The following is a 15,938-nucleotide window of genomic DNA, read 5'->3' as shown; positions in this document are numbered from 1 at the left end:
GCTGGCCTCGAACTCACAGAGATCCGCCTGCCTCTGCCTCCCGAGTGCTGGGATTAAAGGCGTGCGCCACTGCCACCTGGCTCTAACCTCTTATTAATTTTCAAAAAGGCAACTTCACAGGCATTATTTCGTCTTTTCAAATTTTCCAGATTATAATCTTGCAGTCTTGCCTGGGGGGGGGGGAGTCCTAGATGACTGGGAGGATGGGTACCAAACATGGATCTTGGAATTCATCTGGGCAGACCAAGTGTTAGAGCTCAGTAGGTCACCCCAAGAGTTCATGTAGAAATCACCATAAGGGGACCCAGGACTTCCAAGGGGAAAGGCTTGGCCTTGGAGTAGGAGCATGAGGTTTGCTCAGCTCTAAGCCAAATCTCTCTCTGCATTGCTCCTCTCTTGGGATCCATTTGAAGTGCCCGGTGATGGTTCAGTAGTTCTTTAGCCGTAAGCAGATCCTTGGCATCCATCACAGGATTCCCTGAAGGCGAATCCGTTCTGAAATGGCGAACACCTGTACTGTGCTGGGCACTGTGCACGAGACAGCAGAGCCCGACTTGAACATGGATCACAAGGTCAAAGGCTGGGGGAGAGGAAAATACGGGCCTTGGGGGAAGGGGTTCCAATTTTTATATATAAAAACAACCAAGAATAGATATTCTAAAGCCATGGTGAGGTCTATGGGAAAGAGACAAGGCCACAAAAGTGTTCCTATAGAAGTGTTCAGCACATGAGGTCAAAAGCAACACTGGCCATCGACCAACCCCTAAGATCCCCTAGTACTACATGTTTAGCTTAGGACTGTGTCTTGGCTAAATGGATGAGGGCGTGAGCGGTAATGGAGTATCAGTGCAGACAGCATCGTTATGCTAAGGAGGTGAGTTTGGATCTCGAACCACCAGACACCCACCTGGTGCCTTCTCTTCCAACTATTCAATCTTTTTTAAAATTTTATTTATTTTCCAGTGTGTGTGTGTGTGTGTGTGTGTGTGTGTGTGTGTAAGTGTAAGTGCAGTCCCTCAGAAGGCACAAGAGGGCGTTGGATCCCTTGGGACTGGAGTAACAGATGGGTGTGAGCCACCATGTGGGTGCTGGCTATTGAACCCGGGTCCTCTGCAAGAGCAGCCATTGTTCTTAACCGCTGAGCCATCTCTCCAGCCCCATGGTGGAATTTTTGGAATACCTTTTGTATACTATCCTGTTATCTGCAAAGAGGGATAATTTGACGGTATTCTCCATTTGTATCCCTTTATTTTCCTTTTTTTTTTTTTTTGTCTTATTACTCTAGCTTCTAGTCCAGGCATTGTACTGGAAAGGAGTCTTGATACTGGACAGTCCCGTCTTGTTCTTGATTTTAATGGTATTGCTTTGTTTTTCTTCCATTCAGGATAATGTTGCCTGTGTTTGTCATATATATCCTTGATTAAGTTTAGGTAAGTTTCCTCCAATCCCATTCCCCAGGACGCTTTTTGTCATGAACGCATGTTGAATTTTCTGCATCTATTGAAATTATCATGTGATTTTTGTCTTTCCTTTTTTTTTTTGAGCTGAGGACCGAACCCAGGGCCTTGCACTTGCTAGGCAAGCACTCTACCACTGAGCTAAATCCCCAACCCGTGATTTTTGTCTTTAGGGCCATTTATATGATTTATTATATTGATTGACTTGGGTGTGTTGACGTCCATCTCTGGGACAAAGCCAGCTCAGTGGTGGTTGATCTTTCTATGCCTGTATTCAGTTTTTTAAAGTATTTTATTGAGAATTTTTGTATCTCTGTTCATCAGGGATATTGGCCTGTATTTTTCCTTTTTTTTTTTTTTTGTGTGTGTGTGTGTGTGTGTGTGTGTGTGTGTGTGTGTGTGTGTGTGTGTCTGTACCTGTTTTGGTATTAGGGTGTTAGGGTGATACTGCCTTCACAGAAGGGATTTAGGGGTGCTTTCTTCCTCTTCTCTTCTTTTTAATAATTTAAGAAGTTGTAGCTCTCCTTTGAAGGTTTGGTAGAATCCTCCTGTGAATCCATTTGATCCTGGGCTTTTTCAGTTGGAAGGCTTTTTATTACTATTTCGGTCTTCTTACTGTTACAGGTTTCAGTCGTTCAACTACTTCCTCTCTTCTCTCTCTCTCTCTCTCTCTCTCTCTCTCTCTCTCTCTCTCTCTCTCTCTCTCTCTCTGGGCTAATGCTCTGTCAATCTTGTTTACCTTCTAAAAAGGAGCTTTTGCAGCCAGGTGTGATGGCACACACCTTTAATGCCAGCACTCGGGAGGCAGACCCAGGCAGATCTCTGTGAGTTCGAGGCCAGCCTGGTCTGCCGAGTGAGATCCAGGAAAGGCACAAAGCTACACAGAGAAACTCTGTCTCCGGGGGAAAACAAAACAAAACAAAAAATGTAGCTTTTGGATTAATTGATTCTTTGTATTGTCTATTTCTGTTTCATTAATAGCTGCTCTGGTTTTTATTATTTTTCCCCCATCTACTGGATTTGGGTTTGTTTTGTTCTTGTTTTTCCATATTCTTGAGTTGTACCATCAAATGATTTATTTGTACTCATTTTTGTTTTTAATTGTACTATAGTAGTGTGAATGTAATTGGCTCCCATAATCTCACAGGCAGTGGCACTATTAGGAGATAGGGCTTTGTTGGAATGGGTGTGGCCTTGTTAGAGGAAGTGTGTCACTGTGGGGCGGGCTTTGAGGTTTCCTATGCTCAGGATGCCACACAGTGTCTCAGTTGACTTCCTGTTGTCTGCAAGATGTAGGACTCTCAGCTACTTCTCCAGCACCAGGTCTGCCTGCCATGCTCCCTACCATGATGATAATTGACTGAACCTCTGAAACTGTGAGCCCCTAAATGTTTTCCTTATGAGTTGCTGTGGCCATGGTGTCTCTTCACAGCAATAAAAACCCTAACTCAGACATGTACTTAGAATTATAACTTTCACTCTTAGAACTACTTTTAATGTGTTCCAGAGGTATTGTTGTATTGTTTTCATTTACCAAGAATTTTTAATTTCTTAGTTTCTCCTTTGATCCATTCTTCAGTAGTGAATTGTTTAATCTCCATGAGTTTGTGTAGTTACTAGAGATTTGTTTGCTGTTGATATTAACATTTATTGTATTGCGGTCACATAGGGTATATGGAATTATTTTAGTCTTTATGTATTTATTGAGATTTTTTTTGTGTCCCAGTATGTGGTCTATTTTAGAGAGGCTTCCATGGAGTACTGAGCAGATTGTATATTCTTCGGTGTTTTGGTAGAATACTATGTAACTGTGAAGCCCATTTGATATGTTGTATAATTGAATTCTGATGTTTCCTTTTATTTGTTGTCCAGATGACTTATCTATGGGAGAATGTGGGGTACTAAAACCTACTACTACTAGGGTATTGACTACTTCTGAGTTGGGATAAATTTGTGTCTTGAAATCCAGTAGTACACTTTTTATGAAATTGGGTATGCCAGAGTTTGGTGCATATATGTTTAAGATTATAATGCCTTCTTCATTGATTTTGTCCCTTGATTGGGATAAAGTGTCCTTTATTTCTTCAGACTGGTTTTGATTTGAATTCTATTTTGTCAGATGTGGGGATAATGATGCTTGCTCATTTTCTGGTCCTGTTCTTGGAAAACTTTTTTTCCATCTCTCCACTCTAAGGTGATGCCTGTTCATGACGATGAGGTTCCTGTAGACAACAAAATGATGGATTTTTTTTTCTTAATTCATTCAACTAACCCGTGTCTTTTGACTGGGGATTGAGGCCATTAATATTGAAATATGTTTCTATTGTTTGCTGTCATTTTGTTGGTTTGGGGCTGTTAGTGTTCTGAGGGAGACCTGCTCCCTCTTTTTATCCCCAGGGTACTCTTGAGTAGGGAGAAATGAGGAATATGTAGATAGAAATGTAGAGGGAGAGAGGCAGAAACATAGGATAGCCTTGGGAGGGCCTGAGTCAAAACTCACGGCCCCTTCTGTCTCTACTAAAGGGCCTTTTTTTGTTTTTTTGTTTGTTTGTTTGTTTGTTTGTTTGTTTTTCAAGACAGCGTTTCTCTGTGTAGCTTTGCACCTTTCCTGGAACTCACTTGGTAGCCCAGGCTGGCCTCGAACTCACAGAGATCCGCCTGCCTCTGCCTCCCGAGTGCTGGGATTAAAGGCGTGCGCCACCACCGCCCGGCTTCTGAAGGGCTTTTAAAGGAATGTCAAGGGGTGGAACAAAAGACCTCCCCCCAGCACAGCCGAGGGCAGACCATCCCAGACACCTGGTGACCACGCCTGTGGTCAAACCATCCCCTAAATGCAGCCCTGCTGTGTAAAGCAAGCTGAGATCTCACGGAAGCTTTTGTAGGCTCCCACAATGTTCTTAGGGGGTAGTTTATGTTTTAGTAATTATATCTCTATTTTCTTTCTGTAGCCTCTTGGCTAATGCTGAGTCCTCTCTTGGCTACAAAGTATTACACTAGGAAAGTAGCCCTGCAGTTAGGGCTGGAAACAGATCTCACCAACTGAGAATTGCCCTGTACTTTTCATAGTTATCAGCATGACATCAGCAGGTGGATCAAATTCTGAAGCCATGTGCTTGTCCACTGCTGCCGAGCCCAAGAACTCTGAAGCTCCAAGAGCGTAGATGATACAGTACTATCCCTCCAGAAAGAGCCTTGAAAGTACAGAGGCAGTATCTGCCTGTATCATTACCAGTGGCTGTCAGTTGTCTGTGTGGCTCCTGTGTCCGCAGCACACTTAGGAGACATCGCCAGCTAAAGCAGCTTGCCCAGATGATAAAATCTGGGTCAGGGACGTGAGAAACTGCCCAGCACACAGAATGCAAAGCAGAGTGCGGCCAGCAGAGGCCACTGATAAGCAAAGGAGGAAACCAGTCACAGGAAGACAGAGGAGCCGGACAGTAGATATGTAAGCAACACAGACCCAACCACAGCACAGACCCGGAAAGAAGGAAGCCACATGTTCACTGACCTCCCCATGCATGGCAGTCTCCAGTGTTCAAGGACCCAGAACGTAACCGCCTCAGTACCTCATCTTTTTATCCCTCACACGAGTCCTTTGTTTTCCCACGTGGTTAACACGATTTTTACAGCACTGTTTTCAGTTATTAATTAATTAATTAATTTATATTTATTTATTTTGTGTTTTTTGAGACAGGGTTTCTCTGTGTAGTTTTGGTGCCTGTTCTGGATCTCGCTCTGTAGACCAGGCTGGCCTCGAACTCACAGAGATCCGCCTGGCTCTGCCTCCCAAGTGCTGGGATTAAAGGCGTGTGCCACCACCGCCCAGCTCTATTTTTCATTTATTTATATTTTTGCTTTATGTATTCATCTAATCTTGTTTATGCAAGTTTCTATTTGGGGGACATTTATTATTTTCCTGAGTTTCCTTTTGTATTCTGTGACCTCCATATTTCTTCACCTCCTGTATATATATATATATATATATTTTTTTTTCCTGGTTTGTTTCAAGACAGGGTTTCTTTGTGAAACAGTCCTGGCTGTCCTGGAACTCACTCTGTAACTCACTCTAAACAGGCTTGGCTGGCCTCGAACTCACAGAGATCCACCTGCCTCTGCCTCCCGAGTGCTGGGATTAAAGGTGTGCGCCGCCGCCGCCGCCGCCGCCGCCGCCGCCGCCGCCGCCGCCGCCGCCGCCGCCGCCGCCGCCGCCGCCGCCGCCGCCGCCGCCGCCGCCGCCGCCCAGCTTTCCTGTCTACATTTAAAAGTATCTTGACATCTTTGTCTTTTAAAATACTCTGTTTCTAGTTTTTATCTCCTTATATTTATCTAGTTTTGTTTCTGAAACCTTTTCACTATTGAAAATTCTTTTTTTTCTTTTTATTTAGCTTTCTATTTTTCCCCAATCGCGTGTTCTTTCCTTTTTTTCTCCTTCATGCCATTCTCCTCCACTCTCCTTCTTTCTCCTTTTGTGTTTTTAACGTGGCTTTTCTTCTGCTTCGTTTACTATTTCTACACTTGCCCTGGATGCTTTCTAACTCCATACCACATTCTTCAGCCGTTTTGCTGTTTGGTTGTGGTAATACACTAGCACACCATAAATGATCTAAGTGTTGTCTGTCTTGTGGGAGCTGACAGAGTGCTGCAGGGCCGTTCCCTTCCTGCTGCCCGTGCTGAAGCTGAGCTTTCCAGGGCAGGCTGTTCACTGAGAAGATCCACACTAATCGGAAAGGCATCGGAACCAAAAGATGTGCAAACGGCCACTCCACACAGCAGGGCAAGGCAGCATGGAGCCTCTGAAACGTCAGAATTCATCAACTGCTCAAACATTCAAATAGGTAACATCCCAGGTGAGGACTAGGTCAGTGACCCGAAGGAGGACACAGCAGCCGATGGATCCAACCCCAGGCCCTTGACGGGGAAGGAGAAGTGAGAACGGCTGGACAAGAGAGTCAGAAAGATGAGCAAAGTCAGCCAGGTGAAAGCAAGTGTAGTAAGAAAAGTGACATTTTTGAAGAAAAACCAAAGGGTGGGAAGTGAAAAAAAAATCAAACGGAAAATACAATGGAGAGCACCACCAACAATTCTAAAATCCTCCGCCATCAGGAAATGAAGATTCAACTGCTTTGGGCTTCTCTCGTCCCAGGCAGAATGGCCATCCAAACAAATGAGGCAAAGGCTGGCCAGGATGCAGGGAATGATGGACCCTACCCACAGCTGATAGGGAAGTAAACTTTTGCAGACACCCTGGAAATCGGGGTGCAGACTCCCCCCAAATCTAAAACTCTGGCTGGGCAATGACTTGATGGTTCTGAGTACTTGTGCAAGTATATGGGGCCCAGAGCTTAGAATTCAGCATCTGCAGAACAGGCTGAGTGTGGACCCGTGCATGACCCGTGGGGATGGATCTACAGAACAGGCTGAGTGTGGACCCGTGCATGCCCTGTGGTGATGAATCTACGGAACAGGCTGAGTGTGGACCCGTGCATGCCCAGTGGGGATGGATCTACAAAACAGGCTGAGTGTGGACCGGTGCACGCCTGGTGGTGGTGCACAGAGTTGCTAGGTTTTGCTGGCTGCCAGCCTACCCAAAGTAATGTAAGCTCCAGAGGCAGTGAGAGATCCTGCCTTCAAAGTAGTAAAGCCCAGAGTGACAGCAGACACACACCCAGTTCCTCCCTTTAGCCTCCACGTTCCCACACAGGAGCATGGACCAGCACCCACGTGGGCATGCACTTTTTACACATATGTACACACAGAAAAAATTTAATGAACTTTCTTATTAAAAAACTTGCAAATGAAAACATCACACACCATTTCCAGACCCAAAGACTATACATCTTAAGGAACTTATATATAATTAGAATTGGCATTCTTTTTTTTTTAAATCAATTTTTAAGAAAAAAGTGGTAAATATTTTTAAAAAATTGGCCTTCTTCTAAAATTGATATTTTTAAGTAAAACAAAAATTAAATTAGAACTATTATGTGATCCAACTAACTCCTAGGCATATAGCCAAAGGGCTCCAAGCCATCGTACTTCAGAAGTTCTTATACGTTAATATTTATAGCTGCACCGTTCACAACAGTTGAGAATACAACCAGCCAGATATCCATCGACATATGAATAATGAATAAAATGTGTCACATAAGCACAGTAGAATTGTTTGCAGCCATAGAAATAATGAAGCCATGACAGTCACAGGACAAGGTATGCACCCACAAATCACTATGTTAACTGGGATAAGGCAAATGCAGAAAGACAAACTCCATGTTTCTTTTGTGTACAGAATCTAAAGTTTTATATACATATATGTGTGTAATATCTCTGTGTGTGTATTTGTGTGTGTACATTTGCATATTTGTGGAGGGGGTGTTTGTGTGTGTGTGTGTGTATGTGTTTAGGTCATGAAACGAGGGGGTCATGAGAGGGGAGTGTGATATTAAGAGAGGTGGGAATATACAAGGCAATAGAATATATGTAATAGGAAAGCAAGGGTTAACTGGGGGAGTAAAGGAAACCAGCTGGATGGCAGAGGAGCATGAGGAGGACCGGGAAGAAAATATAAAGACACATATATATACTCAGACGCCATCACGGAAGCCATTCCTTTGTCATGTCAACCTGAAAAGTAAACAATAAATAAAACTCTTAGAAAAATACATGTTCTGTCAGCTTGAGAGAACCTACTACATAAGAAAGGTTGTGGCCGTCATTCTTGAGAGGGAGTTTGTGGAGACACCTCCGATTGTCTAGACTCCAGCTTGTTTCTGTGTGAGAACTTGTCGCCATTTCCTCTTTTGGTTTCATCTGGATGCCACATGTCTGCTGTGACTAAGAATGGCTCTCACAGTCCCAAATGTTGGAATGTTTAGTCACCAGGGAGGGGCACTGTTTGAAAGGATTCAAAGGATTTGTAGGGTGTGGCCTTGTTGGAGGAAGTGTGTCACTGGGGGTGGGTTTTGAGGTTTCAAAAGCCCCTGCCAAGCCCAGAGTCTCCCTCTCTGCCTATGGCTCAGGATGTAGAACTCTGAGCAACTTCTCCAGTACCGTGTCTGCCCATGTATCTACCATCCTCCCTGCCATGATGATAATGAACGGACCTCTGCAACTGTAAGCCAGCCCCCAATTGAGTGCTGTCTTTTATAAGAGTTGCCTTGGTCATGGGGTTTTGTCACAGCAGCAGAACAGTGACTGAGACACCAAAGATTCCAAAACTCTGCTTGTTGATCTGACACCTGTCCTACTACTGTGGTGAAAAGAACCACGGGAATCCCATGTGTTTCTGTGTGGCATTGCTGCATGGCTATAAACAAGGAATGTAAGTAAATTCACATCCCCATGATGAGACCGCCCCCCCCCCCCATGACCAAGGCAACTCTTACAAAACTCAAGAATAGATGACAGAAATGTCAGTGTGACCTCAAGGAAAAATCGATCTCATTAATTATATGTACATTTAAAAATGTACATTGAAGATCCTTGAGGACTGTGACCTGACACACTACACTGCTCACTTACGGAGGGAGAGGGCTCTGGAGATCAGCACCGGTATTCACTTTCCAGCGTCGGCGCTGTAGGAACTAGACCCGCCTCACTGATTTTTTTTTTTTCTCCTTGCTTTGACCAGCCCAGCTCTCTACCCAATCTGCCAACTTGCCCTTGATTTCCACAGTGACCATGAAAAGCCGTGTCCTGCACCATGAGGCCCATCGAATGGTGATGCCTACTAAATCTCCATATCCCAACACCCCCACCATTCATGTGCCGGCCCTTCTGATTCCACACCTGGCTTGCCTTTGCTTTTCAGGCCTTCTACAACTATCATGTCCTGGAATTACTTCAGATGCTGGTGACGGGAGGTATCAGCTCTCAGATGGAACAGTATCTGGTTAAGGAGAAGCACTATGGTTTCCATGAAAGCTGTGCCACAATCCTCTCTGGGAGGGCACGGTGTAAGCTGGGGCTTCTCTCTTTAGACAAAACCATTCTCTCAGACATTAAGGTGAGTCGACTTGATTTCCTACTTCCTTAACTCTCTGAGTCTCGATGGTCTAGACTGCTTGAATTCATAAGTCACTTAGCACAGAAATAATAATTAGTAAATGTTGAATACAATACAGTGTTATAGCTACAATGTCTATACACAGTACATTTTTATCGGTTGTGTTTATTCTTTGCAACAATCTCAAGAGGTAGAGGAAGAAATTCTTCTCTCCATCCTCCAGCTAAAGCTCCACGCACTGTCAGAGAGGCCCAACACTTTGTCCAAACGTGTCCCCTATAGATCCACTATAGATCCTATAGATTAGAAACTCAGTCCCTAATGCAACAGTGTTGAAGGATGAGCCATTAAAGACTGATGGGGTGTGATGGGCTAGCTGTCACTAGCAGAAGTGGGGGATCCATAGAAGGATGGGCTTGGCTCCTCCCTTCTCTCCTACATGTGGCCTCTCTTGCCCATTGACCTTGTCATGAGACGATGCAGCAGCAAGGTTGTTGTCCTCTGGAGACCTCAGCCCCCTTGACCGCAGCCTTCCCAGAAGCCCTAGATCTCTTCTGTATCTGCCTCCGTCTCTTGTGTTTAATCTGTCCAGGGATGACCTGAGTTGGTAACTAATTTCATTTAACAGATCATTTAAAGACACTGAGGCTTACTGAGGCCACCACAGTTTCAACCATGTCACAGTAGGGGTCCAGCTAAGGAGTGTGGTCCAGGTTCTGATTATTGCCTCAATACCCACAATGCTAAAGACTTCTGGTGAGGCTAGCTGCGTTCAGGCAGAACTCTGTGGCGGAGTCTAAGAATGTCACTGGTTCATAGAATACGCTGGCACTGTCTTGGCCCACGATACAGGCAGACTATAACAAGATAACACCGTGGGCAACTTTGGGGGGTGGCAGCTCTTCATTGAGGAACCAGAGTGCATTGAGGAACCTGATCACAAACGGTCTACTTCTCAGTGTTAGGCTTTCTGTTTTAGTTTTGAGTGACCCTGCATCCACCTATCCAGTGTTATTATCAGAATGCACATGAACATGGAGGCATCTTTTGTAGAGTCAGTGGATATCAGCGGGGCCCCTTCCAAGGAGCATGCTCTTTAGACCTCTGCACTCTCTGCACATGTCCCAGCATATACTGCCCAAATGAGCATGGCCTGCCTGTGCCTGCGAATTCCAGGTGCAAATACCATCTGCATTATTCTCACCTGCACTTGCCTGGTGAGGGATAGGCCCAGAGGAAGCACAGAGCTGAGCAGTACTTTACCTGGCCATTCCAGGTGCATCTAACCTGTCTGCCCCTGCCTTTGAACTATGACCTTGCTGAAGAGAGCTTTTGAGCAGGAATGCTTGAGACTCCCAGAAGGTTACCCTAAAACTGAGTTTTTGAACCTGTTACTCATGATTAATTCTTTTTTTTTTTTTTTTTTTTTTTTTTTTGGTTTTTTCAAGACAGGGTTTCTCTGTGTAGCTTTGCGCCTTTCCTGGAGCTCACTTGGTAGCCCAGGCTGGCCTCGAACTCACAGAGATCAGCCTGCCTCTGCCTCCCGAGTGCTGGGATTAAAGGTGTGCGCCACCACGCCCGGCATATGATTAATTCTTAATGGCGGCCAAAGCTAGCAACAGGAAAAGAACATTCAAGAGCGTGTGCCACACTACACCCACCAGAGGCTTCTGGGAAAGCCAGAGTGATAAAGGGATCACTAATCCCAAACTTCTGTGACTGCCCACTTCACACTGCCGCCACAGGCAGATGAATGGCTATTAGGTCTTCTAGATGTCTGCAGCAGAGAGCAGGTGAACCAAACTCAAAGAAGTTCTTGAAACTGTTCGATTAAAGTGTTCAGCAAACTCCTGTTGTTCTGTTCTCTTTCCAGCCAAGAAAAACCTTTGGACAGCTGTTCTGTGGCTCATTAGATAATTATGGGATCCTATGTGTTGGCTTATACCGTGTGATGGATGACGGCGAACACAGCCTCGAAAACAAAAGGGGAGTATGCTGATTGGAAAAGTGCTAGCCATCTTTTAAGCATGGGAACCAAGGCTCCTTTGTCTCAGTGAAAGCCAAGTCCAGAGCTCCAGACCAGCCTTTGCATGTCAGGATGCAGGGGCTAGATAATGACGTAAGAATATGGAAGACTGGGTCTAAACAACAGGAAGCATGTGATCCGAATCCTGTGAACCTCGTAAGGAGAGCAGATTCTGTCCCTATTGAAAACTAAAATATAGGCTCTAAATAAAAGTTCTTCTATGACCTACCTCCATCCACGAAGCCACTGTCTACATCAGAGAGATGCCCTCGCTTCCTGCTGGATTCATTGGGAAATGTCTAATGAACGCTTCCTTCTGGTCATGGTGGTTTGTATTATTAAATCGTCAGTGTACTGTGTTCAGACTCCAGTTTTGTTCAAAGGAGATCATTCTGCCAGCTGTGGGAAAGAGAAAACATCTGTCTGGATCAAAGAGGGAAAAGGGAAGAGAAAGGGAGAGGCACGCACGCAGTCAAGAACAGCAGTTCCAGTCAGGACTGTCTGTCACCAGAACGAAAGCAGGGAGTAGCCAGGGAGAAATGGAAAAATGAAAGGGTAGGAGTAGGTTGGTGGAACCATTCCAGGCAGAGGACAAGGAAAATTACTCAAAAGAGCGGGCTCAAGTGAGAAGGAGAAAGGGGGAGGAGAGGAAGAAGAGAAGGAAGAACATTATAGTAACAAGGGAAGGGACAAATGAATAACATAAGGTTGTCTGTGGGGGTTCTTAGCATGAAGATTTCTTCGTGCAGACAGGACACAGATTCGAGAAGAGGTAAAATTCAGATTGATTGCTGATTGATTTGAAATCAGGGTCATCGTGGATACGGGGAACGACGGCAGATTGTAGAGTCAAAGGATGAGGACTGGAAATCCTGATGAAGTAGAAATGGGATGTAGTCCGAGTAAGGGAGTCAGAGAGGAAGGATGGCGGGAGGCTGTGGGTGGAGACTCATTCACCGAACCTAAAGATGTCTGACATGGGACGTAGTCAGGAAGCAGGAACAGTCAGGAAGTACCAGGAAAGTGGTTTGGAGACGGAGACTCTGGGTAGCAGATGTCAGAGCCGTGAGCCTGGGTGACAGTTGTAGACCGCGCAGACACTGGGAATGAACAGTGTTGCTGGGGCTAGAGTTCCGAAGAGAAGGCTGCCCAAGTGCCGAAGACCCAAATAAACATGGCGGTCTGTAGATGGCACGGAAGGATTAGTAGGGAGGGGTAAGTGGCTTTGGCGCCCCTTTAGGACAGTGGGGAGGAGCAATGCTCTGGATGCAGCAGAAAGTAGAAATGATTCCTATGTAAAATATGTTCCCCAGCCCCACACTCCCTCAGCTCTGAATCCTGCCCCCACAGGTCCGGAAATCTGTAGACTATGGTTTTGGGAAGAAGGCGCAGCTTATGTTTGAGAGGTCCTCAAGGAAGGAGATGGGAAATGATGAGTCGATTATCTGCTGAAGGGAGGTCGAGTCTGCATACTTAAGGAAGGGGGGACCTTTGGGGAGAGCAGTGAAGGGCAGGTGAAAGTCACACAAGGTCAGCCTGCCTACATGTTGGTCATGAGTCCTGGGTACTAACTCATGCCTGCTGAGGTTGGCTCTGAACCTGACATCTTGTTGAGGTGTCTGCCTCTCCTGAAAGCCTTCTCATGGAGGCCCAGGCTGTGGGTGTTCTCTCAGATTTCTTCCGAAAAGAAGTCTGGGTTTTCAGATGCATTTATTCTTTGGTCAGGCTGCATTCTGTATAAAATTCGGTGACATCCACATCAGGTTAAGATAGATATAAATCTACATCGAAATAACCAGGACACCGGCATGTTGTAGCAAGCAAACCGTATTGTTTGGTTTCTCTGGTCAAAGGAGCTTTCTCCCAGTCAAGTCCTGCACTTGTTTTTGTTTGCGTGTTTGCACTTCCAGGGGTGGAACCCAGGGCATTGTACCTGGGACCAAGTGTTCCCAGTCTTCCTGTCTTGTACCCCAGTTTGCCTCAGCGCTCACACTTGTGCTAACGGAAAGTATTAGTGCATGGATACTGACGGCGGATAAGTCAATAGAGATGGACCCTCCCAAGCACAGTCTTGCTTCTCATTCAAATGATGGGAACAACTGATCTCAGAGAGCTGAGATCCCATGCCAAAGTGAGGGTGCTGTAGAGAGATGAAGAACGTCAACCTCTAGGACCCCTCCCGTTATGTTACGGTGTGCCAGTGAAGGAAAAGGGGAACAATGTCATCTTTTGTTGGGGCACGGCTTGTAGCCACACTGTCCAAACGGCGGTCTCAGAATTTATCTCTGGCTTCCCTTACAGGTTTGTGATCACCAGGCCATCTAATGAGTTTCACCTGCTGCCCTCGGATCTCGTGTTCTGTGCCATCCCGTTTAGCACCACCTGTTACAAAACAGAAGAGATTCCTTACAAACTGGAAAATGTCCCTTCAGCCCAGACTCTCGATGACATTACAAATGTCATGGCCATGGCCCCCGAGAGCCCGGAACAGCTCCCCAAAGTCAGCCCAGTGGCAGAGAAGACGTCTCAGCACCTCAGCTCCCGAGTCTACCCTTCATAACCGTTTGCTTCTAGGTGGTCAAGAAAAGTTAAGAACGGAAGTATGCTGTGGTTGTGCCCGTGGCTCAGTGGCTGACACGCTGGCAAGCCCACGCTGCTGTGGGAGGGACCTTCTTGTCCCACTGGATCCGATGTGATGAATAAAGATGAACGTGATAGATGGTATTAAAGGATGGTCCATTGCCCCCTTTCCTTGAACAAGAAATGGGTTCGTTTGAGCTGAATTAAGAAGTCGTCCTCCACATGGACAGATGCTGATTGGAACCGGAACGAATCGGTCTATGAATGAGATCTAGGTACCTGCCTGGGACGGGGCAGATGTTCATTAAAATGAATATTATGAATATTTGGGGATCACGCCGAAGCAGGGAATCGGCAGAATTTGGGCAACCTGGGTAAGTCCTTGCTTCTGGGCATCAGAGCTGTTACAGACTGCTAAGGCCAGGGAGACTATAAAAAGTCCTCTCCATTTTGTGTTGGCCAGCTACTCCTGGACATGGAGCCTGCCCTGCAGAGCGGTTCATATACCCAGTGAGACTCCATTGGAGGGAACTGGTTTTCCCTTCGCTGGTGGGTATAAATGAGAGGTAGTCTCTTCGTTAGGGGTGGGAGACCGAGGCCCCTCCCCTCTCAGCACTGGGACCCCACCCAGCTTGAACCCGGGCAGGCCTTCTGTGTGCTGCCACGGTCTCTGGGAGCCCACGACACTCAGTCCTGTCGTGTCTGGAAGACCCTTGTTTTGTTTGGGCATATTTTTTGTCTTACTGGATTTTTTTGGTTGTTTTGATTTTCATTTTTGTGTTTTATTTTATTGAAAGAAAGAGAAATAAGATAAATTTGGGTAAGGAGGTGGGAGGATTTGAGAGGGGGAAACCATGATCAAAATATATTGTATGAAAAATTTTAGTAATAATATTAAAAAGTCCTACCCAGAGCCCAGGTGTACTCTCTCATCTCTGGCCTCTCATTCCCCTTGATGGAAGCTGTTTTTCTCTTCTAACGGCATAACTTTTGTTCTTTTTTTCTCTCTGTGGCTGGTGCATCTAAGTTCCTCCTCAGTCTATACTTCCTTCCAATGTCAGCTGCCCTGGGCTCTGTGACTGTCCTTTCTCTTAGGGATGCTCATGATTCTGCCTCAGTCTATACTTCTTCCAATGTCAGCTGCCCTGGGCTCTGTGACTGTCCTTTCTCTTAGGGATGGATGCTCATGATTCTGCCTCAGTCTATGCTTCCTTCCAGTGTCAGCTGCCCTGGGCTCTGTGACTGTCCTTTCTCTTAGGGATGCTCATGATTCTCCTCAGTCTATACTTCCTTCCAATGTCAGCTGCCCTGGACTCTGTGACTGTCCTTTCTCTTAGGGATGCTCATGATTCTGCCTCAGTCTATACTTCTTCCAATGTCAGCTGCCCTGGGCTCTGTGACTGTCCTTTCTCTTAGGGATGGATGCTCATGATTCTCCTCAGTCTATACTTCCTTCCAATGTCAGCTGCCCTGGGCTCTGTGACTGTCCTTTCTCTTAGGGATGCTCATGATTCTCCTCAGTCTATACTTCCTTCCAATGTCAGCTGCCCTGGACTCTGTGACTGTCCTTTCTCTTAGGGATGCTCATGATTCTGCCTCAGTCTATACTTCTTCCAATGTCAGCTGCCCTGGGCTCTGTGACTGTCCTTTCTCTTAGGGATGGATGCTCATGATTCTGCCTCAGTCTATATTTCCTTCCGATGTCAGCTGCCCTGGACTCTGTGACTGTCCTTTCTCTTAGGGATGGATGCTCATGATTCTGCACCTTTTATTCTCAGCAGCCACAGCTTTTCCGTCCCCCACCACAGATCTCGAGCTGTCTCTCTGTCACGGCTCTTCTCTGTCACTTCGCTCTCCTACCTAAATGGATCTT

General features: G+C 45.9%; 1 protein-coding gene across 14 annotated transcripts in view; it reads left to right on the top strand.

The window, feature by feature from the left end:
* The window catches only part of Kcnu1 (potassium calcium-activated channel subfamily U member 1), a 78,531-nt gene extending 64,317 nt beyond the window's left edge, over window positions 1-14,214 (top strand). For 9 of the 14 annotated variants that reach the window (XM_076553600.1, XM_076553597.1, XM_076553599.1 and 6 more), the window contains 3 exons: window positions 9,265-9,459; window positions 11,333-11,446; window positions 13,788-14,214. In XM_076553600.1, coding sequence (XP_076409715.1) covers window positions 9,265-9,459; window positions 11,333-11,446; window positions 13,788-14,045 — 567 coding nt within the window. In that variant the 3' untranslated portion in view covers window positions 14,046-14,214. Of the gene's footprint in view, window positions 1-9,264; window positions 9,460-11,332; window positions 11,450-13,786 lie in introns of all 14 variants that reach the window. The other 5 variants (XM_076553602.1, XM_076553603.1, XM_076553604.1 and 2 more) reach the window with 1 other exon arrangement.
* The last annotated feature ends 1,724 nt before the right edge of the window (window positions 14,215-15,938 follow it).

The sequence above is a fragment of the Peromyscus maniculatus genome, chromosome 17, assembly GCF_049852395.1.
Source record: "Peromyscus maniculatus bairdii isolate BWxNUB_F1_BW_parent chromosome 17, HU_Pman_BW_mat_3.1, whole genome shotgun sequence".
Lineage (NCBI taxonomy): Eukaryota > Metazoa > Chordata > Mammalia > Rodentia > Cricetidae > Peromyscus > Peromyscus maniculatus.
This window is presented reverse-complemented; position numbering and strand designations above follow the sequence as displayed.